General features: G+C 47.5%; 2 protein-coding genes across 6 annotated transcripts in view; one reads left to right on the top strand and one right to left on the bottom strand.

Moving 5' to 3' along the window:
• GSS (glutathione synthetase) overlaps window positions 1–7,091 on the top strand; it is a 37,319-nt gene extending 30,228 nt beyond the window's left edge. For all 4 annotated transcript variants that reach the window (XM_043479078.1, XM_043479076.1, XM_043479077.1 and 1 more), the window contains 5 exons: window positions 436–502; window positions 3,137–3,331; window positions 3,806–3,887; window positions 5,345–5,534; window positions 6,547–7,091. In XM_043479078.1, coding sequence (XP_043335013.1) covers window positions 436–502; window positions 3,137–3,331; window positions 3,806–3,887; window positions 5,345–5,534; window positions 6,547–6,670 — 658 coding nt within the window. In that variant the 3' untranslated portion in view covers window positions 6,671–7,091. The remainder of the gene's footprint in view (window positions 1–435; window positions 503–3,136; window positions 3,332–3,805; window positions 3,888–5,344; window positions 5,535–6,546) is intronic.
• Window positions 7,092–7,708: 617 nt separating this feature from the next.
• The window catches only part of ACSS2 (acyl-CoA synthetase short chain family member 2), a 44,651-nt gene continuing 29,491 nt past the window's right edge, over window positions 7,709–22,868 (bottom strand). Inside the window, exons 3-19 of one of the 2 annotated variants that reach the window (XM_043479074.1) lie at window positions 21,813–21,904; window positions 21,487–21,590; window positions 21,220–21,292; window positions 20,865–20,940; window positions 20,589–20,703; window positions 19,770–19,808; window positions 15,750–15,887; window positions 14,588–14,758; window positions 14,149–14,282; window positions 13,822–13,954; window positions 13,684–13,740; window positions 13,413–13,493; window positions 11,660–11,768; window positions 10,098–10,166; window positions 9,623–9,799; window positions 8,723–8,797; window positions 7,709–8,581 (exon numbers count right to left, since the gene is read on the bottom strand). In XM_043479074.1, the coding sequence (XP_043335009.1) occupies window positions 8,454–8,581; window positions 8,723–8,797; window positions 9,623–9,799; window positions 10,098–10,166; window positions 11,660–11,768; window positions 13,413–13,493; window positions 13,684–13,740; window positions 13,822–13,954; window positions 14,149–14,282; window positions 14,588–14,758; window positions 15,750–15,887; window positions 19,770–19,808; window positions 20,589–20,703; window positions 20,865–20,940; window positions 21,220–21,292; window positions 21,487–21,590; window positions 21,813–21,904 (1,771 nt within the window). In that variant the 3' untranslated portion in view covers window positions 7,709–8,453. The remainder of the gene's footprint in view (window positions 8,582–8,722; window positions 8,798–9,622; window positions 9,800–10,097; window positions 10,167–11,659; window positions 11,769–13,412; window positions 13,494–13,683; window positions 13,741–13,821; window positions 13,955–14,148; window positions 14,283–14,587; window positions 14,759–15,749; window positions 15,888–19,769; window positions 19,809–20,588; window positions 20,704–20,864; window positions 20,941–21,219; window positions 21,293–21,486; window positions 21,591–21,812; window positions 21,905–22,868) is intronic. The other variant, XM_043479075.1, reaches the window with a different exon arrangement.

The raw sequence follows: 22,868 nt of genomic DNA, 5'->3' as shown, positions 1-22,868 counted from the left end.
GATTCATATTTGGCATCTGCCCACCTTCACCCCGCTACCATTTGAAAAAACCTCAGCCTGGTTTCAGCTACTTTAAGCAGTGTAAATACAAGTGTGTTTTGCTAGCATTATGATTCTGCTGCTTGGGAATTTTGAGCCCACTTTTTCAAAGTTTACCTAATTTGATTCCGGTCACCTTTTTTTTTTTCCTTGCGGCCTTCCTAGAATGACTCTAGATCTGGAAATATTGGCGAGCATTTCCCCTTCCAGTTTTTAGTGGAAGCACTGATGGTGTAGGTGTTTACTACATGCTTCCAATGAATCCCTGTTCAGGCTACCCCCATGGGCTGACTTTCAAAGAAGTCAAAGGTGTTTTGATGCACCCTGAAATAGACTGAACCACTGAACACATCAGTTTTAGTTTAACACAGCAGCTTTTTCCATCCTGTCTTCTAGGGACGGCCAGGAGATTGCTGTGGTTTACTTCCGGGATGGCTACATGCCAAGTCATTACAGTCTACAGGTTGGTGCTTTCCATTAGACCACTCTTTGCCCCCTGGGACCCACCATTGTTCCTCAGAGATTCAACACGTATCATAACAACCTGGGTTTTTCCCTGAGCCCTGGCTTCAGTTCTTCCTGAGGGAACTTCCTATCCTCCCACAAGCTTTTTGCTACCTCTCACTCCCTAAACACACACAAGGTCTGCTAGAATCTAAAGCCTCAGGAATCCACAATGCTTCAGCCATTCACCTTAGTTTCTAGGGTTATGCTGGTAAATGTGTAACCATAATCTCTCCGGGGAGGCACGCCCTTATTTATAGCATTTGCTGATTTCTATTATAACTACTCCCATCATGACCAATTTCAAAGCTACCCAACTTAACATCTCTGAACAGAATTGGGAAGAGATAGGCACAATCAGCTCTCATGAGTCAATACAAACCAGTTCCACTGCACCAGTGACCAGTTCCTTCTTGCCAGCTCTTTCTTCTCTTTTATCTGCATCCAAAAGGTTTTATCTGTTGTCCATTCATACTAACGACACTAATGATATCACCTTAGCTTGCTATCTTACCATGTAGTTTCAAAATTGCATTCCACATCTACTGTTTCATTTAATCCTTACACCGTATGAGGTGTATAATTATCCCCATTAAATAGATGGAGAAACTAAGGTTTGAGAGATGCCGGGGCTTATCTAAGGTCCCACAGGAAGCTCCTAGGCTTTCTGCCTCTCAGTCCAGTGTCATTCCTAGCATATCATTCTCTTCCTCCTGCCCCTGATCCACAGCATGGAGAAGCTAATAGGAAGCCCTGCCTTCAGTTGGGAGAAGGTAAAGGAGAAAATAAGTTAGAAAATACCATGAGCAGTAGTCTGGGGTCCTGAGGGTTTGACTCCACCTTTGGGTGACCGTGGGCAGGATCCTGCATCTTACTGGGCTCAGTTCCTGTAAACTGAGGGGACTATACTAGAAAACTGAGGGAGGTCCTTCTGGATCTATAATTCTTTGAGTGTAAGATCCTCTCTAAGGCCCATCCTGTACAGGGAGCAGCTCCACAGAGGTGGCAGCTCTTTAGAAGGTCCTTTCCTCTAGAAAGTGGTTAGAACTTGCTGACTAGAGAAGAGAGAAACTATCTATTGGGAAAAATGGATCCAGGTTCTAGGACAAGGGGCTTGAGGGAAAGGGCCAAAGAAAACTTTATTTAGATTTAACAGGAAGGAAATTAACGCACAAGGAGAACATTTTTAGGAACTGAGAAACTCAGGCCAGGTTTAGACATGGAGACAAATCCACTAGGCTTAGTGACTTGCTAGGAGACAGTGAGCAAGTTCCCTGCTCATCTCTGAGTTTTGCTTTCTCTCCTTTCCACAATGGGGTACTTTCTTGGGTTAATCTCTGACATGCAGTGTACCTTTAGCTCCACCCAGAACACTAGCTTAGTTGTTAGGTGTCTGCGGTTATTGATGAAGACCAGGCAGAGGTGCTGCAGGTAGGTGAACATCAGAGGAAGGACATCATGTGTGGGGGTGAGAGTGGGATGGGGTGGTGGTGTTGCTCCTTTGGCTTTGGCCCTGATCCTGCTGTGGGCAGTTTGTTGTGGTCTGGAGTCAAGGACAGACTGTCGCTCTGGTGCCCTAGAAGTGGGGCTAGAGTGGGGGAGTGGAGCATGGCCCTCTGCCATTTCCCTGCCTCTCACACCCTGAACTCCTGGCCCACCAGACTGTTCATCCTGCGATTATTCACCTGCAGACCTTTGCTCACATTACTTTGTTAACTTGAGTACCTCGTCCCTGTTGAGTCTCACCTGTCACTCTCCCTGTTTTCTCAGATTTCCCCTCATTAAACAACAATATATTTACTGAGCACCTGCAAAGCTTCAGGCGTTGTGCTAAACACTGGGGATACAATAGGAAATGAGAGACAGACAAGAGTCCAGTTCTTATGGAGCTCACAGTGTGCTCAGGGGGATGGTCATCAGAAAGTAAACAAAAGTAGAAAAAGTTTTTTTTTTTTTTCCCTAGCTGGAGGAAACAACAGGGTGAAACAATAGAGAATTATGGAGAAATCACATTAAATATGGTGGTTTGAGAAGGTGACTTTGAGCCAAGACTTAAGGATGAAAAGGATTCAACCATCCATTAGAAAAGCCAAAATGACAAGAATCCCAGCAGAGGGAAATGCAGCAAATGCAGGTCCTGAGGTGGATATGACGTTTGTGTCTGAAAACTGACAGACCTGTGTGGCTGGAAAGTGGGAGTGGGGTGAAGGGACAGCCTGGAATGAAGTTGAAAAGGAGACAAGAAGTAGGTCCTTACAGGAGAAGAACAGCAGTTTGTATTTTATTTGTAGTACAATAGGAAGCTGAGCTCATAAACAAGTGTCTCCTCCCCTTTCAAACCTCCTCATCCACTGTTCACCCTTTCACCTTTTGTCATTTCCCCTTTTAGTTACAGTCATGTGTCATCGTGCTAGGCTGTGAGCTCCCCAAGGGCAAGAATCCTGCATGTTAGGAGGAGGCCACACCTGCCTCACAAGTGTGTTACACGGGCCCTGGGAGGTGATGCATGTGAGGATACCTGGCACCTGATGGATGCTCACTAAAGGTCAGCCAAAGTCAAAGTAGAATTCCATTTGGTGTCTTCACTCCGCAGAATTGGGAAGCACGCCTGCTCCTGGAGAGGTCATGTGCTGTCAAGTGCCCGGACATTGCCACCCAGCTGGCCGGGACCAAGAAGGTGCAGCAGGAGCTGAGCAGAGTGGGCGTGCTGGAGTCCTTGCTCCCCGGGCAGCCTGAGGCTGTGGCCCGCCTCCGTGCCACCTTTGCTGGCCTCTACTCACTAGACCTGGTGCGTGGACATCCCACTTCTCCCAGCTCAGGCCTCCTCAGTACTGGGGACCCGGAGCCCAGTGTGCCAGGCTGGAGCTGGCACTGGGCTGGACTTGAGTCAGTGATGCTCTGAGGTCCCCTGGAGCCCTGGGAAGTGGGGCTGGAATCCATTGTAAGCTCCCTCAGCAAAGGTGGAAATGGGGATGCTAACCAGGGAAGGGGGCTGAGGTAGACAGCAAGAACTGAGGAGTATCTATACCTGCTTTCAGGCCTCGGGCTACTCCTGAACTGTTGCCAGAGAAAGCTGGTACTCCCTGCTACAGAGGGGTTCACTGGGGTTGTCTCATCTAGCTAGTAGCATCCAGCCTAAGGGGCTTTATGGCCCTTCCTCTTCCTGCTCCTCCTCTGATGCCGCTCTGCACAACCAGCAGGACCTTGGCAGTGTGCTCTTTGGCCTAAGACTGCTACTGACTGCTCTCTTGCCTCCTACCAGGGTGAAGAAGGGGACCAGGCTATCACCAAGGCCATTGCTGCCCCTAGCAGCTTCGTGCTAAAGCCTCAGAGAGAGGGTGGAGGTAGGTGGTGCCCCCTTTGCAGGGCTGCTCAGTGAAGGGGATTGCAGGAGGTCACCAGTGCTGACCTGCACTTGCTGTGGCCACAGTTCCAGGCTCCAGGGGATACGGGAGGAACTGACACAGGTTCCCCACCTTGGACAGTGTCCCGGGAGATCCTGTGATCACGTGCTGTGGAGCACAGGAGAGTGTGAGGCAAACGTGGTGACCTCTACACTACAGAAACGCCCAAGCACCACGGGATGTGATTAACTAGCACTGGAGGGTGTGGGCAAGTGTAGTCTGAGGTGCCCGTGGGGGTGCAGGAGGGGGCATATCAGGAGGTTGGATACCTTCCTGCCTGGTTTGAACCCCTTGAGGGCAGGGGTCATATCTGACTCATGGATCCAGAGATGATTTTTTTTTTATCTTGGCCTTAAGGGTTGGGTAGGCATTTCACAGGTAGAAAAGGGGGAAGAGCATTCCATACAGAAGGAGCAACCTCAGGCTTAGGCTTCCGCTGGTCCATGGAAGTGTGGCATGTTTGGAGGTTAACAAGTTAACTGCTGAGGCTGGAGTGCAGCATGGGAGGTGGGAGAGGGAATGATTTGTTTTGGAAAAGATGGCTTGGGACCTGATTATAAAGGATGTTGAACATATGTAGGAAATTGAGCTTTATCCTATGGGTGGTGGGAAGCCATTAGCAAGTTTAAAGGAGGGGTTGGACACATGATGGATCCGTGTTTCAGCCATGGTAGAGCATGTCCTGGAATGCGGGGATACATTGGTGGCCTAGAGACCATAGAGGAGGCTGGTATAGTTGTCCAGAAGAGCAATGCAGAAGGCTGGGCCAGAGCCTGTGACAGTGTGGAGTACAGACTGAAGAGACGTGTTCGAGTTAGTGAATGGAGAGGGAGGAGATCAGTGACTCGGGAACGCCTTTCACTTGACTGAGTGTAAGAGGGCCCAGGAGGAGCAGACCCAGGCAGAAGTAATGAGTTCTGTTCAGACATGCTGAGTTGGATTTGGTAGCCCCTGGGATATCTGTGATGTTTAGAGCAGGGAGCTTTAGCTAAAGATTTGGGAGTTAACAAGTTATAGACTATAGATGAAGCCTTGGAAGAGATCTCCCTGAAAAAGAGTGTGTACATGGAGGAGAGAACAAGGGTAGAGGAATGATTCCTTGGAAACCCCATCATTTAAGAGGGGCAGGAGCCAGTCAGGGAGGCTGAGAAGGAACAGCCATAGTCAGGTAAGAGGAGAACCAGGGCAGGATGATATGGTGGGAGGTGTGTTCACTTTTGTAAGAGCTCTCCTGTTGAAGGTGACATTTTTCTCCTTGGAGAACAAGTCTGCCCTGGGTTCACTGAGCTGGTGTCAGGAACTGATGCTCTTGACCTGCCCACATGGCCCTAGAAGTGGGAGTACAGTGTAGAGAAGGTGGGCAGAGGGTCTAGGATGACTGGTTAGTGAAATTGCAGGTAACAACCTATACGGGGAGGAGATGGTACAATCCCTGGAGCGGCTGAAGGACAGTGAGGAGAGAGCCTCCTACATCCTCATGGAGAAGATCGAACCCGAACCTTTTAAGAATTGTCTACTGCGACCCGGCAGCCCTGCCCGAGTGGTCCAGTGCATTTCAGAGCTGGGCATCTTCGGGGTCTATGTCAGGTGAGCCAAGCAACATGTTTCCTTATGTAGTAAATGAGGCCAAGGACCTAAGATCTGCCTACCTCACAAGGCTATCAAATGAAGTCCAGATGACAAGTGCTTTGCAACTATAAAGGAAATTCCAAGTGATATCAAGATGGCTAAAATATAACCCTGGATTAGGAGACCCCAGGGAAGAAAAGTTTAGGTCCAGTCCCAGGGCACCTGGGATGCTGGGGAAAGGTGGGATGGGCCAGCTAGAGGATAAACAGTGGCTTTGAAAAGCTGAGTGGTTCCTGGGCTTGGACTTGAGCACTAAAGAATCAGGAAGAAGACAACTGGGGAATTTGTAAGGAACGGTTTCTGGTCCCTAATGATCACTTCCTGCAAAATACTCCAAGATCAGAGCAAGGAAGGAATACCAGATCCTACCATGCTCCCCACCAGGGCCTGCCCTCTCTATAATCTTCCCCTACAACCATTCCACTTACAGCGTCCAGTGAAGTGAAGTCACTCAGTTGTGTCCAACTCTCTGCAACCCCATGGACTATAGCCTACCATGCTCCTCCATCCATGGGATTTTCCGGGCAAGAGTACTGGAGTGGGTTGCCATTTCCTTCTCCAACTTACAGCATCTCTGCCTGCCAATTCCTCTCCACCTCCTACCGCCATCTTGAGAGAGAGGTAGAGAAGGAAATATAGAGCTACAGAAGATGAAATGTGAGCCTGGCATCATGCTAAATGCTTTTATGGTTTTCTTTAATCCTTGTCACCATCTTACAAAGTGAGAGGTATTATCCCTGTTTTAAATTGAGGAAATTGATATTTAGAAAGGCTGAGTAACTTGCTTCAAAGACAGAGCTAATAATATCCACACTAGGATGCAATCCCAAATCTGATTCAGAAATCCTAGCACTTTCTCAAGTGTAGTCAGTCACCCATGTACTGTTCAGCTGAAACCAAGGAAGGTCTTGGGTTTGAGGGCTGAGTCCAGGTGATGGGAGTTGTGTGTCTCCTGCTCCCATTTCTATAGGGAGGGAAAGACACTTGTGATGAACAAGCACGTGGGACATCTGCTTCGAACCAAAGCCATTGAGCATGCAGATGGTGGTGTGGCAGCTGGAGTGGCAGTCCTGGACAACCCATACCCTGTGTGAGAGCACAGCCAGGCCTGCCCGGACTTCACTCAAAAGACCTTCCATCCTTTGCACTGATTATTCCTCACCTGCCCTCCTGAGGGGCTGCCCTCCCCTTACCTTGGGAAGGCTGGTCTCTCAGGAAGGGCAAATGTTGGGTATCTTCCCCCCCCCACCCCCTGCCCCCAGCTTTCCCTTCTGAGAACCAGAAAAGCTGTGTTTCCCCTAGATGCGATCTAGAGGGCCCTAAAACCTCAGGGTGTAGATACAGCTGAAAGAAAACTGATTTGAGGTCAGGGTCCATAACCTTGCCACTCTCCTGTTAGCCCCTTCTCAGCCTTTCCAGCAGGTTCTGGACTTGGGCTAGGACTGAGGGGTGGGAGGGAAAGGGTAGGGCCACAGCCTTTCCCCACCTCTGCCTTAAATAAAACTACTTTGCTGATTCTATGATTCCTTTGTTTGTACATTGAGGGGAGGAAGCTATAATCCTAATCAGCCCTCTTCAGATAGATTGGAGCAGGGGAAGGAACTCGGCTATAATCAGTCTCCCTAGCTCCAGATCCTATGGATAGGACCCTGAAATTTCAGTCCTTAGTCACTCACTAATGCTCCCACAGGATCACAGCGAAGAGAGATGGTCTCTAGCAGGGAGAGCAACCGTGGTCAAGCATTACAGTTATAATGTGGCTTTAGTTGCTTTCCTACTTAGCTCAGGAGCTTGTCAAAGGGCCTGGAAGCCCTGGTGAAAATGAAAATGTTAGTTGCTTAGTCATGTCTGACTCTTTGTGACCCCATGGACTGTCAGGCTCCTCTGTCCCTGGGATTCTCCAGGCAAGAATACTGGAGTGGGTTGCCATTCCCTTCCCTAGGGGATCTTCCCGACCCAGGGATCAAACCTGGGTCTCTGGTATTGCCCTGCCTAGCACTGCCTAGACCCAAAATTCTGGAAGGAATATTGGGGTATTCCTGAGGAAAATCACTCCCCTTCCCATCCCCCACATAGAGCAGCCAGTAAGTATATACCGTGTAAGACACTGAGAAAGCAAGTTACCACCTTCATGAAGTCACAGACTTTATTCCTACAACCACAGGGCCTGAGTACAACTGGGGTAGGAAAAGAGAGCTTCATCTGAGAATGTCTCTCATGGGCAAGACTGTTCAGGGGAGGCTGGGAACAGAGGACAAGAAAAGCGAGCTCCCCCAGTCCTGGGAGCATAACACATGTACTCCTTCGAAGACACAAATGATCTGAAAGCTCTCTGGAAACTCAGCCTGCCTGCAGAGCCCCTGGAACAAATGGCAGACAGGCACTGCCATCTGGTACAAAAGGGAATTCAGACCCACAAGAGAAGCAACAAAGTGTTTTAAAAAATAATTATTTTTTCAGGACTCACAAACAGGCATTTCTCAGGGCAAGTGCACGCCCAAGATAAGTACTGGTGCTTCCTGAGAGAGATGACATAGGGTTAGAGTTGCTTCCCTGTTTCAGCCCATGCCCTCATTTGCCCACTGAACACTTAACTTGGGTTTGGGACATGACCTTCAGGTCCCTTCAGGGCTCCAAGGGTTCTTTGCAGTCTAGGGGCACAGCCTGAGGCTGACCTGGGCCCTCTGGCATCTGCCTGGTGGTTGCAGGAAGTTGCCGCCACCCTGAGGCAAAGATGGTCCTCAGTCCCAGACAGCTGGACAAGGGAAGTGCTGTGGGTCAGCACTGGCCCTCAGCACTCCCGGATGGGGGCAGGGAGGGGGCAAAACTTTGGAAAGCCAAGCAGGGGGTAATCCTGGGTTCCAGGCAGGGTCTTGTTCACTGGATGGTCATGCAGCGGTGGCTGAAGAGCTGGGTGATGATGGATGGGTCGACTACAGTGGACGTGTCCCCCAGGTCGTGGTCATTCTGAGCGATCTTCCGAAGCACCCGCCTCATGATTTTCCCTGGGGGTCCACACACTTCTGGTTACCTGGTGACAACACACTGACCCACTCTAGCCCTGCCAAAAGCTTCCATCCACGCATACTCACCACCAGTGGGCCTTGGCCCATCCAATCCCAATCCCTAGAGGCCTCTGAACATACCTGAGCGAGTTTTAGGCAATCCAGGTGCATTCTGGATGTAATCCGGTGTGGCAATGGGGCCAATCTTTTCTCTAACTGTAACCAACAAATCATTATGCATTTTTCCAGTACCCTTAGCCAGGCTGCCCAAAACCAAGGCAGAGATGGCTTTGTTCCCAACCTAATCATGCTCAGGCTCACTTTTTGTCTTTCTCTCTGTTTAACACATTGTCTCTTTACTCTCTTATTGTATATTAATTCACCTTCATGGAACTCAAGCTCTAGAATCAGCCTGCTAGAGTTGAAATTCACTTTACTTGCAGTGTGGCCTCAAACAAGTGATTTATTCCTAAATTCTCTGAGCCTCAATTTCTTCATCTTTAGAATGAGAGTAACAATAGGATCTATTTCATGGAGGTGTGTGCACTCAGTTGTTCAGTTGTGTCAGGCTCTTTGTGACCCCATGGACTGTAGCCCGCCAGGCTCCTCTGTTCATGGAGTTGTCCAGGCAAGAATACTGGAGTGGGTTACCATTTCCTACTCCAGGGGGTCTTCCCGACCCAGGGATCAAACCCATGTCTTCTGCATCTCCTGCATTGGCAGGCAGATTCTTTACCACTGTGCCACCTGGGAAGCCTCATAGAGGTGACTAGAGATTAAATGTATTAATGCATTTAAAATGCTTAGTTCAAAAAAAATAAAATAAAAATAAAATGCTTAGTTCAGTGGCACAGAGAAAGAATTCTACAAATGTCAATCATTATTAACATGATGGAGACTGAGTGGGAAGAGGGCAGTCAGCCCCTGGGATCTGTTTGTGGTTTGAGAAACTAGCTCACTACATCCCCTCCCCAACAACTTGCTGTGGCGACTGGGCCATCAGGACAGACCTGGCGATCCCTGCCCAGGGAAGCTCCTTACTCTGCTTCTTGAGCTCTTCAGTGAGAGCTGGGCTGAAGATGTGGCCATCGCACAAAGTGACAAAACAGTAGAGGCATTCGCCCTTCACAGGATGAGGGTGGCCAACCACGGCTGCCTCTGCAACAGCCTTGTGTTCCACAAGTGCTGACTCCACCTCTGCCGTGCTCAGCAGGTGTCCTTGTCAAGGGAAAGGAAGTTGCCGTGAGAGAAGTCCCAGCCCCTGTTCCATCTGTCCCAGTAAGGCAGTCCCGGTCTGGTCAAATGGGGACGGCCTTTCATTCATTCCTCAAGGGACATCGTTGCCCCACCATCCTGGTTCCCCTCCTCCAGGTACTCTTCAGTGTTTATTACTCTTCAGCCCAGAACTGAACACTGCACTCCAGGTGTGGTCTGGTTCTCTTAGAAGGCTTTGGCTGGGAGTTGCTAGGTGAGCAGGGTTAATGATAAGGGAAGATGGTCCCTCCCTGGCCCTCACCAGATACATTCAGCATGTCATCAATCCTGCCGGTGATCCAGTAATAGCCATCCTCGTCCCGCCGGCAGCCTGGGAGGAGAAAATAAATACACCACAGTAGGATACTGCAGCGATCCGCATCACCAAACTGCTGTACCCACGGCAACAGCCTCCTAACAAGTCTTCCTGCTGTGCTAGCCAGGCTCCAAGACGGTCACACCCACCTCCATCTCCTGGTATTCACACCCCTGTGTATTCCTTTATCTCATTGTACTAGGGTTTGTCTAGTGAGCAATGATAGGATGTCATTTCTGAGATGAGATTATAGAAGACACTGTGGCGTCTATCTTGGTTGCATTCTCTCTGATTATTTGCTCTGGGGGCAGCCAGCTGCCACGTCATGAGCAGCCCTATGGAGAGGTCCATGTGGCAAGGAACTGAAGGTTCCTGCCAACAGCCACATAAGTGAGCTTAGAAGTGGGTCCTCCAAAGTAATTAGCCTCCAACTAATAAAAATAAATGGAAAAAAAAAAAAAGTGGGTCCTCCAGGCTCAGTCAGACCTTTAGATGACTACAGCCCCAACCACAGGTTGACTGCAACCCACAAGAAACTCTGAATGAGAACCACCAGCAAAGCCACTCACAGAATCCTGATCCTCAGAAACTACGAGATATTTGTTGTTGTTTTTAGCTGCCAGGTTTGCAGTTAATTTGTTCCATGGCAATAGATAACTAATATACTGACCTAAAGTCTATTCTCCATAAAACAAGCAAAGTTATTTTCTAAATAATAAATAAATTCTAATCACTTCTCTGCTTAAAAAGCCTGATGGTCTCCCACCGTACACTGGACAAAATCCAAATTCCTCACCATGGCTCACAAGGCCCTGTCTTATCTCCCTGTCCAACTTGATACAGCATTCTTGCTGCTGCTCACTACATTCCAGCTACACAAGCTTCAGTCTGTTCCTCAGACATTCCATGCTTAAGTCTCTCTGGTACAGAACATTTATTTTTACTCCAGATATTCCCATACCTGACTTCTCCTTTAGGTCTCTGGTGAAATATCACTTCAAAGAAACTTCTCATCACCCCATGTATGGTGGCCGTCCCTGCAGTATTTATTTGCTGAATTTACTGCCTGTCTCTCCTCACTAGAATGTAAACCCCATGAGAGCGGAGACCTTGCCCCCCTTATTCATGGTAACATCTCCTGTGCTTAGATAAGTAGTACGTGCTCAATTAATATTTATGGAAGAATGGATTGGTGGATGGACATATGGGCAAACATAGGCTCCAGACATGGGGACGCATGTGACATGGTAATACATACTGCCTTGTGCTGCCTCTCTTTCAGCCGAGCAGTGATGAAAACAAGAACATTTTCCCTCATACATCAAATCTCAGCACCATGCTGAGAGCCTTCCTGCAACACTCATTTCTGTTCTTATGGTCTTCTCTGTATCTCTGACTAGATATTACACATTGATACATAAGACACATCCCTAACCAACTCTTCTTGAAAATGAAAGGGGATGGTACATGTCAGTGGGAGGTGTGAGAAGGGGATAGCCAAGGCTCACCATCTCCTGTCACGTAGTACCCAGGGAACTTCTTAAAGTAGGTGGTCTCAAAGCGTTCATGGTTCCCATAGACCGTGCGCATGATCCCTGGCCAGGGCTGCTTGAACACCTGGAGGGTGAGGAAGTGGTAACCATCTGCTACAGTGTCTCACAGGAAGACAGTTATGTCTTTGCCAAACCTTAGGAGAAATAGCCTGAATGCTATTCCCAAGAAGTAGAACAAAGTATAGGCTTTGGAGACAGACAGTCCAGGCTTGGAATCCTAACTCTGCCACTTACTAACTGTGTGGCCTCAGGTAAGTAACTTTATGTCTCTGAGTTTCAGGATCCTATCTGTAAATCAGAGAAAATAATTTCTACCTCCCAAAGTTATTTTGAGGATTAAATTAATAGTATGTGGAAACTGCCTAGCAGATGCTCTGTTAGTAATAAGCATTTAATAAATTTGAGTCTCCTTTTTAAAAAAAAAATATTTTTATTTATTTGGCTCTGCTGGGTCTTAGTTGTGGCATGCGGGATGTAGCTCTCCAACTGGGGGTCGAACCCAGCCCCCTGCATTGGGAATGTGGAGTCTTAGCCACTGGACCACAGGGAAGTACCTTGAGTCTCCTTTTAGGTAATCCCTCAGGGATGCAGGTACAATTTGATGCAAATGAAAGCAGTTACATAAAAATGTCTGACCCACACATAAGTAAATAATTATTGCTCCAATCAGTAATGTCCTGTGGCAGCAGATTGGTGGGATGGACAGAACTCTATTCTAAGAGTCAGAGGACCTGGATTCAAGTCTTGCCCATGTTACTAACTTGCTCTTTTAAAAGTGTGTTAGTCACTCAGTTGTGTCCAATTCTTTGGGACCCCAAGAACTGTAGTCTGACAGGCTCCTCTGTCCATGGGATTCTCCAGGCAAGAACACTGAATTGGATAGTCATTCCCTTCTCCAGAGGATCTTCCCCACCCAGGGATCAAACCCAAGTCTCCTGCATTGCAGGCAGATTCTTCACCATCTGAGCCACCAGGGAAGCTTGCTCTTAGTAAAAACAAAGTGGGTTGGAGGGTGAGGGTGCTAATGATCTCCCTACAACTACTAAATGATCACAACAACAGCTTACATTTATCAAGCACCAACTCTTAGGTTCTGTGCTAAATAAACCCTTCACATGAATCATCTAATCAATCCAGCAACCATAGGAGACAAAGATACTGCTGCTATTGCTGTTTAGTTGCTAAGTTGTGTCCGACTCTTTTTTGCGATCCCAGGGACTACAGCCCACCAGGCTTCTCTGTCTATGGGATTTCCCAGGCAAGAGTACTGCAGTGAGTTGTCATTTCCTTCTCCAGACAAAGGTACTATTGTAACTCTTTTACAAATGAGAATATTTATGTTCAGAGGGGTTAGGTAACTTATCTAAAGTCACAGAAGAGGCAGAGCCAGGTTTGAACCCAGGCAGGTTGACTCGAGCCTATATGATTTTCCACTATGTCTTCCAGACCCAAAAAGGCACCATCAGGTATCTTTGAGCAGAGCCCTTAAGAGCTTTGTGGACCCAGAGGCCTAGAGGCAGGCAAAATATCCAGAAGGATTGCCCCGCTAGGGTCTCTCTGCAGAGAATACCCTCAACCATGGAGCTTTAGCCAAAAGCAGCTACCAGGAAAGATTAGGTTCTAAACTCTAAAGGAAAGCACACTGTGCCCTTTTGTGGACCATCCTCCCCTCTGCCTCATCAAAGACCCACAAGGGCCAGGATCTCACCAGATAGCCTTCAGCTTCACCTTCCAACTCTTCCCCAGACTCATTCAGGATTGCAGGAGCTACCCCGAAGAACGGGAAGGTCTAGAAGCAAAGAGGAGACAGGACCCACAGGGAGGAATGAGACAACTCTGACTCAACTCTCTACCTCTAGGGAGCCCCAGAGCCCCAAATTCCCCATACCTATCAGTCCAGTCCCCCACCCTCTACCTAGCCTGAATGCTCCAAGACTCTCCCCTGCCTAGCCCAGGACCAGCCAGAGAGCCTCACTCACAGCAGAACCAGGCTTCATGGGTATGGCACCAGGGAGGGGGGTCAGCATATGGCCACCCTGTGGAAGTCAGAGATCAGGGATCTGAGTCACTCTTCCCGCACTTTGCCTGAGCCCCAGCCTTCTGAACCCATTACTCACTGTCTCTGTCTGCCAGAAGGTGTCCACGATAGGGCAGCGCTGTGCACCTACCACCCGGTGGTACCACAGCCAGGCCTCGGGGTTGATAGGTTCGCCCACAGTTCCTAGCACCTGTAAGGACGCCCGGCTGTGCCTTGGGCAGGAGGAGAGTGGGGAGAAAGGGAGGCTCTGAGCACCACTAGGAACCAGGAAGACATGCACAGGCTCTTCTGCCTCCTCCCCTATTCCAAGCCAGGGTGTTAGAATAATGGGATGGAAAGGACTGTGCAAAGGCCAGCACCAGCTCTGAGGGACACTCAAGAGGCAGCAGCCAGAGAGGGGTCTCACTTGGTAACAGGCTCATCTCCAAACTTCATGAGCAGACGGATGGCTGTAGGTGCTGTGTAGAACTTGGTCACCTTGTACTTCTCCACGATATTCCATAGGCGGCTCACATCCGGGTATGTGGGAATCCCCTCAAACTGACCCCAATAATGGCTGGTCATTTTCAGTCCTTCTCAATAGTCCCTCCATTCCCCTACCATACCCTCAGGCTCAGTATTTTGCCTTTTCTGACAAATCCCTGTCTTCACACCCTTACCAGACAAGCCAAAAGATTTTCCCACTCAGCATATACAACCCTCTGAGAACTCTTTCTCAAGGAAACAGGTCATTGTATAAGTACCTCTGCCTTTAGGCAAGGTGGCTTTGGGAGGTCATCACCCAGGATCATCTTGTCCATCCCCTAAATAAACCAGGTAGCCATGGGTCCCAGCACCCTGCTTACCAAAACACTGGTGGCACCATTGGCCAGTGGCCCATAGGTGACATAGGAATGGCCAGTGATCCAGCCGATGTCTGCAGTGCACCAGAACACATCCTCCGCATGAAAGTCAAACACATACTTGAAGGTTGTAGCCACATAGAGCATGTAGCCCCCAACTGTGTGTACCACGCCCTGTGGAAAGAATAGGGCCTCAAGTTGGACTCACCCTCACTGACTACCAAATGTAGAGGAAAAGCCTCCCCAGGGATTCTGGCCCCGCCAGCACTGCTTTTACAGCATCCATCTTTCTTCCATCCTCCTTTCTCCACGTTCCCATCTCACACACCACATATACTTATATAGTCAGTCCATCATCCATACTCACACCTTAAGATGGTATTTTTGAACCACCCACATTACTTTCACACACATGAACCCTTTCGGTACACTCACATCTAATAGTGTCTCTGTTGTGTGTTTGTGCACACACACTCAATTATACGTTGACAGAATGAGAGTGGGGAAAAAAGAATCTTCTTTGCTTGCTCCATTAATACCTCATCCCTACCAGGCTCCTCCATCCATGGGATTTTCCAGGCAAGAACACTGGAGTGGGTTGCCATTTCCTTCTCCAAGGAAAGACAGGCCCAAGTTGTGTCTCTAAATGTTCATTGAGGAATATGCCAAAGCATGTGGAGAGAATAATTTATGGATGTGGCAAGTGGAAGGTAGAGTGATATATCTTTTAAGTCAGAGTTCTAAGTGTTTCCAGTTCCCACACTGCTCTGGGAGGGATTAGATGTTGCCAGTGTGGCATGTGGAAGGGATTGAACTCTAAGAGCTGTAGTTAAGAAGGCCAAGAGGGATCCCTGTGCCCACTCTTGGCCTTGACTTTACAGGCAGCTCTTCTTCAACCAAACCACGTGGGTATGGGCAGGAAACAAAGATGTCAGCCACATGGACTTATCCTTTCCTCCTTTTCTGGGCACCCTGAAGCTCCCCACTTGAACTGTCTCACCCTGGGGTTCACCATCAGTGATTGAGGATTTATGTCAGTTTGATTTAGAAAAGGTAATGTGATATTTCTGAAACTCAGAGTTGTAAATTTCACGTTATTACATGCTTCCTCAGAAACTCACGTCTCACCCTTACACAGTGTATGTACACACACACACACACTTGCCTTGGGTTTGCCTGTGGAGCCACTGGTGTACAGGATGAAGAGTGGGTCTTCAGCATCACACCATTCAGGCTCACACTCATCCCCTGCCTTCTGCATGAGTTCATGCCACCACAAGTCAACCCCCTCATTCCAGGAGATCTGCAGGGGGAAGAAAATAGGAATGGGCAAGGAGGAACTGTGAACAGCTCAGGTTGGGGGCAAAATTCATCCCTACCTAGCACCTGGAGGGGCCAGGGTGGGAGTGGCAGGTGGAGGTCCTGAGAGGGAGGAAGGGCCCAGTGAGGGTGAAATGGGGCAGGGAGAATAGAAACAGAACAAGAGGCTTCTTGGGTACTCCCAGCACCCTGCTCCAGAACTTCTCTCACCTAGCCTTATGCTGAGGCGGGCCCCCTCGGTTGGTCCCTTCTCGCTCTTCAATTCCTAGCTTAAATGTCACCTTCTTGGAAAGGCTTAACCTAAACAGCATCTGATAGGCTCCCAGACCCACCCTCACCCCTGCTACTATTCTTTTTTTTTTTTAATCAGCTTGTGAGATTAGTTTCCCAACCAGGAATTGAACATGGGCCCTTAGCAGTGAAAGTGCAGAGTCTTAACTCTGGATGGCCAAAGAATTCCCATCCCTGCTATAATTCTTGATCACACCACCTTATTTCTTTACCACATAGCACATATTTCCAGTTATTTTACTTAGCTGTTTTCTTGATTATCGTCTCCCCAGATAGTGACCTCTATGAGTACAGTGGCATGTCTTTCTTGCCCACCCCCCTAAATCTCCAACACCTAGTAAAATGCCTAGCACTCAATAGGCACTCAGTAAAATTTTGTTGGATGAATGAATATGCATATACAGGCCTATATACACACATATGTACTTACACACATATGGGACTAGTGGCTCATCAGCAGTGATGCAGATACCACACAATTCAGAAATGCAGAATTAGTCAGAGCCTGCAGGTGAGGTGGGTACCTGACCCCAATAGTTAGTAGCAAAAGAAGACAACAGATGTTGGTCCAAGCATCTTTTTTTGCATGTCCGGACATCATCCACATCTGAAAGTTCCTACTCCAGCTCTGCCCCTGACCCTATACCAGTGGTACCAATGGGTTTCTCATAAAGACACTTTCTTGAGGTTCCATTCAGCAGGAAACTTTGCTTTAAGTTGGTGGAAAAGGATCAAGGTGGGTTTCTCCCAGTAGAAGGATGTCCCTCTAATACTGAAGTGCCTTTCAGATCTGTCATCCTGAAACTTTTCTAAACTCTCCTTGAAACTGTTTTACTTTCTGAATTATACCACCTGTTTGAAAAACCAGTTTTAAGTCTACTCTTTGCTGAGTGAAGTTGTATTCCCTGAGTTCATCCAAAGTTGCACTGGATTTCGATTCCTAGTTCTGCCACTTCCTAGATATATATGACCATGGGCAAGCCACTCTACCTCAAGTTACTCATTTTTAAAATAAAGATAGTCATTCTTGCCCTGATAGTCTCATAGGATTTTGGAAACATCAAAGGAAAACTATTACCTAGTAAACATCAAGCCTTGGATTGTCTGGGGGAGGAGCATAGAAGACTGATGAATGTCAGGAAGGTGAAAAGTTAGTTCAGTGGAAATAAGAGTGAAATAAGAGTGAGATGATGGAAACTATTGTGGGTTTGATTTAACTGTCACAAAACTGTTTCATATTCATTACCTCCTTGTTCTATAGTCCCAGCTGGCAGGTAGACATGATAGTATAAGAGGAAACATCCTACTCCTCTCATTATATGGTTATATAGTAATTTATTGTGTGCATATTTGGTTTAAAAGCCCCAAAGTGTTAGGCACATACCTTGATAAATTATAAAATTACCATTCTCCTTTTTCTGAACTATCTGTCTCTTACTTGGAGAAATGGAAGTTTCTGGCACATAAGCATGACAAATCCAGGTCAAGAGAGACACCATTAAGAAGAAAAAGAACACCCCAAAAAAAGAAAGAAAAAAAGAAGAAAAAGAACAGAGAGAAGGTCCCCACAAGCTAGAAAACACAAAAATACACACTTTTTTTTTTATTGGAATAGCCATATGGGTTTACACATACATTGTCACATGAATAATTTTTTGCCCACCAGATGATCTACTTGAGATGAGGGCATTAATGTATTTAAGCAGAAGTGTGTCGATAGTGCTTTGAGCAAATGGAGCTAGTCTATGGTGATGGTGTGGATTGTCACAGAAAAGGCACTAGGTACATGTAAGGGCAAAGCACAGTTACATTGTGGCAATGAGGGGACTCTTGTGATCTTGTAAAACTGCTTCCTTTGTGGGTGTGGGTAAGGAGGGTGGGGTGGGTACTCCAGGTGTGGAGCTGATAACCAGCACCAGGAAGCAGGGTGAGAGCAATCAGTGGCACACATGTTGGTTGTGAATTAGGTGTATACCTATGAGGGCCCAGGGCTTGGAACCAGGAAAAGGTTTGAATTTTCTGAAATAAGAATCAAGGAGCTGGCCTTTGTTATTGGACCAGGAAAGCCTTAGGGAGGGCAGCTGCCAGGTGTGAGAGAGGAATATGAGGAAGCTTATAGGTAATATGGTTGAGGAAGGTCCCTGCCAACTGTAACAGGCCCTCCCTTGAAGACTGCTTAAAAATGAGAGGTTTGGAGCTCTGCCAAGATTTCCAGTTTTGACTACAGTTCTCAGGCCAACCAACCTGGGTTTTGTAAGCCGATTTTTATGGTCTTTGGGTTTTTGGTAACTGACTCTTTTTACCTCCAAGGAATAAAATTCCAGGAGCCTGTGGTCCAACAACCCCTGGTATTAAGAATTATAAGTGTTTATTTCTTTTCTAAACTCTCTTTTAGAAATGTCAGCCTGTCTGCTGTATTAGAAATAATAAAAGCTAACATTTATGGAGCAGTTACTATGTGTCAAACACCTTACCTATACTGACAAAACCCTGTCAGGTAGGTACAATTTTATCCTTATTTTAGAGACGGGGAAACTGAAGTAAAGGAGTTTAAGAAACTTGCACAAGTTCCCGTATAGCAGGTAACAGAGCCAAGATGTGAACCCAAGTGGTCTGACTCCAGAGCCTGTATTCTAACCACTAAGTTTGTTTCCTCTTTCAAGAGAAAAGTCTTAAGTCCCTGCCTGAGTTTTCAAATGAAAACGTTTTCCCCTGGGACTCAGATCTGTCTCCACCATGCTAATGAGAATAGAGAAAAGGGGTATTATATTTACCATTAGCCTAAGAGGTTGATCATAGCAGATTTAGAGTAAGACATCCTATGAGGATGGTAAAACTCAGAGGAATAGTGGCTTTTATGTTCTGTTTTAATAAGGAAAGAGGTTCCTTTAAAGCATTTACTATTATGTCTCCATTACTGATAAGGGAACTGAAGTCCAGAGAGAATGGGTGACTCATTTAAGGTTATATAGCTAAAAATTGGTCTCTGGACTCCAAACCCAGTCTCTCCCCTATACTAATCAGCTTTGAGTCCCCTATACTAATCAGCTTTGAGTCCCCACTTAAGAATCTCTCTTCTTAGACTCACCTACAATGTAACTTGTTCAATTTAGCACTTAATTATATCAGAGTTTATGTGTAGTTTGTAAATCCCAAAGTAGCTTATAAATATATTTAGGAAGCTTCTTCGCTGCCAACTTGATGGTGATTCCCAAGGTCAAAGTCTGCATCTCCTCTGCTTGTTCCTCCTCCTGTCTCTCCTGGTTCTGCCTCAGCTAAGTGCACAGTAAAAACTTTCTGACAGGTTGCTTGGTCCTCTCTCCCACAATGGTCCTGAGAAGCAGGAGTGAAATGGGATGTCTGTAGCTACCTCTCTGAGATCCATGCTCTATGCCAATTCAGAGCAATAAGCATTTGGTCTCATGACCCTTCAGAGTGACTTAGACTACCTACGGGCAGAGAGAAGGGGGTTGGGTCTGGCAGTCACTTCAATGGGGCGAACAGGCAAAGAGCAGTTGGATGAGCAAACAAGCATGCAGGAAAGCAGTGCCCAAGGCAACGCAGAGGTGGATACCTGGGGCCGGAAGTGCTTGAGTTTCTCTTTCGGCTTACCCTGTTAAGAGCCCACGGAAAGGGTGGTGAGCAGGGTCCAAGGATAGGGGAAGGGGAGGGAAGGGCCAGTGTGCCCCAGACCTCTGGCTGCTTCCTTTCCCTCTGGTTCCTCTCTCACTGGTCCTCCCAGCCTCCATTTTCCTGATCCTGTTCACAGCCTCTATACCTTCAGAACCCCAAATGCTGACAGGGGTCTCCAATGTTCCTAGACTAGACTGAAGTCTGTCTAGCTCTAAGACTACTGAAAGCCTCTCAGGTCACAGAATTTCAGAAACCCTCTGTCCTCTGGACCCTGGAGCTTTCATCCTTCATGCCCCTTACACCTGGAGGCCACCACTGGGCTTCTCCATCAGAAGCATGTATCCAAAGCTATCAAGGGCCACGTTTTGGGGGCAGATCCTGGTGTTTCCATGATGGGACCACACAAGTAGCCCACTCCAAACCAAAGCCCAGTATTTAAGATGACTACATATAGTCACCCAGGTCATCCCATTTCTAACCCAAGCCCAATCCCAAAAGGTCCCTTGTGCCCACCAGAATATTCCAACCAGCACAGGGGTCTTCCTCACAATCTCTTGTGCTAAGTTCCCAAAGCTCCCTACCTATATCCAAGGTCAAAGTCCCCTAGCTCCAGCCAGCCCTGCCAGGGAAGCCATTCCGAGGACTGCTCCTAGATCCTCAGCATTATGATAAGGAAACAAAGACGGACATCAGGAACTTCCTGGGGAGGAAGAGGGAGCCACTTGGAGCCCAGAGGAGGGCATAATGGTATCAGACTCACCTGCACATCCGGGCATGGCCTCTTAATTGGAGGAGACTGGCTGGGAGAGTCACCTGTGCCCAGCTCTGCCCGCCCCAGGTGCTTGACCACAATGCAGCATTTCACTGGGAAAGCCCTGGAGGAAAGAAAAGTCTGAAGTGGTGGGCCGGTTGGCTCAAAAGAGAATTTGGCAAGACCCACCCATGTCCTTCTAGGGTAGGAGGGACAAAGGAGACCTGGCACTGGGGAAATGCCCAGTCAACTCAGGGCAGTAGCCAGCAGACCACACACACTTACTTCTCCTGACACTTCTCCAGGGCCTCGTCAGCCAGCTCCTTCAGGTTCACAAGCTTTTCCCCCCTGTAGAAGGCATCTTTGGGGAGCAACAGATATTCCAAGCCTTAGGAAGGCACCACACTTCTACCCCTCTATCCCTAGCAGGTACAATGTTCAGTCCTTCCTGGGTAGGCCTCTTGTCTCTGGATCTTCCAGGTGATTTGAGCTAACAGAGGGTAGGCTGAGGTGGAACCGGGAGATAAAGAGTAGGCTGCCCCTACCCTTTACGCTGAGCAGTCTCAAATACCAACTAGTTAGTTGAAGACCAAGACTTTGAGTGTGGGGATTTTGGGGGAGGGGTGAGAGAATTAGTCACCTGTAGTGATGAGAAGGCTGCAATTGGCATCCAAGATCCGTTCACAAAGAGACTCTGAAGAGAACCCCGCAAACTAGAAAAGGGAAGAAAGACTGAGAAAGAGGGCAACCCAGGGATTGAGTGAACAAGAAAAGGAATAAGGAACCTATGACACAAACATTCTAAGTGCCTTAGTCTGGTTTTTAAGGTCCTCCATCATCCAGGCTCAACCTACTCCTCCTGAGCCCTAACCCCCACCAGGCCCCTTTCTCCAGCCCCAGTTCCTACCACAATCGAGTGGAGAGCCCCAAGGCGGGCACATGCCAGCATAGCCACCACGAGCTCCGGGATCATGGGCATGTAGATGGCCACTCGGTCACCCTTGCAAATGCCTGCAGGTAAAGGACACAGATCATGGACCATGGTGGATCCCACCTGCTGCTACATGTTCTTTCTCATCTAGTTATCTACCACCCGCCCACCTCCCCCGCCCCCAGGTGACCCTATCTGTTCCTCTGTTAGCAGACTCCTTCTGTTCCTTGTCAGTTTCCCCCAAGTCCTCAGATACCCCCTGGCTGGGCTCTCCAGTCCTCTCCCTACATCCCCACACTCACCCTGTTTTCGGAGAACATTGCTGAACCGACACACTTGGACCAGAAGCTCTCGGTATGTGATCTGGGTGGTTTCCTCTGGCTCATTGCCCTCCCTGAGATGTATCAGAAAGAGCCAGTCATTAGGGAGTATGACTTCTTCCCCCAAACAAACAAACAAACAAAAATAGGAACAGTCATAAAATCCATTCAGTAACACCAAGGCCTGGGAATATTCTGTGAGGGTGAGCCATCTGCCCCCACACCTTGAACTGACTGGTCAGAAACACTGGCCTCACAAGATAGACTTTATACACAAGCTGTGTGTCACTGGAAAAGGCACTGCCATCTCTGAACCTCATTTGATAAAATGGGATCATGGTCTTCTCTCTTCCATTCGAGGCATGTATTAAGGAGAAATGGTATCACGAATGTGATTCCCTGAAAGTGATGTCAACATTGCACTGGTGTTATTCAAAGTGGGATCTCTAGATTACCAGCACCCAAGTCACCTAGGAAACTTGTTAAAATGTAGATTCCTGAGCCCAAACTCAGAATCACAATCAAAAGGTCCAAGAATCTGCTTCTTTACTACAAGTTGGTATAAAGAATCAATAGGTAAATCTGATGCACCTTTAAAGTTGAGAATCACCACCCTCTATCAACTTCTTGCTGTCTACCTCCTCAGCCTTGCCTCCTTCTCCTTTCTAGGTTTCAGCCTGGTTTCCTTCAGTCATTTCTGCATCGATTCATTTGCTTATTCAACTACTATGTGCTATATATATGAATAGAAATAAGGCACAGAGACTAAGATAAGCAAGATCCCTGACAACATGAAGCTTATATTCCAATAATAGTACAGGAAATATACAAGTAAAAATATAACAGATAATTTCTGATTATGATAAGCATTATGAAAGATATAAAGAATGACATAATAATGACTGAGAAATTTTTAAAAAGACATCTTAAGGAACTTTCAGACTCTATACAAAGATTTAACAGTAACAATATTCCTTTCAGTATTATTTTTCAATTTTATGATTTTTAAATAAGTACTTCTACTGCACAATTGCACTC

Source organism: Cervus canadensis, chromosome 10, assembly GCF_019320065.1.
Source record: "Cervus canadensis isolate Bull #8, Minnesota chromosome 10, ASM1932006v1, whole genome shotgun sequence".
Lineage (NCBI taxonomy): Eukaryota > Metazoa > Chordata > Mammalia > Artiodactyla > Cervidae > Cervus > Cervus canadensis.
Note: the sequence above shows the minus strand (reverse complement) of the source record. Positions and strands in the feature narration are given on the sequence as shown.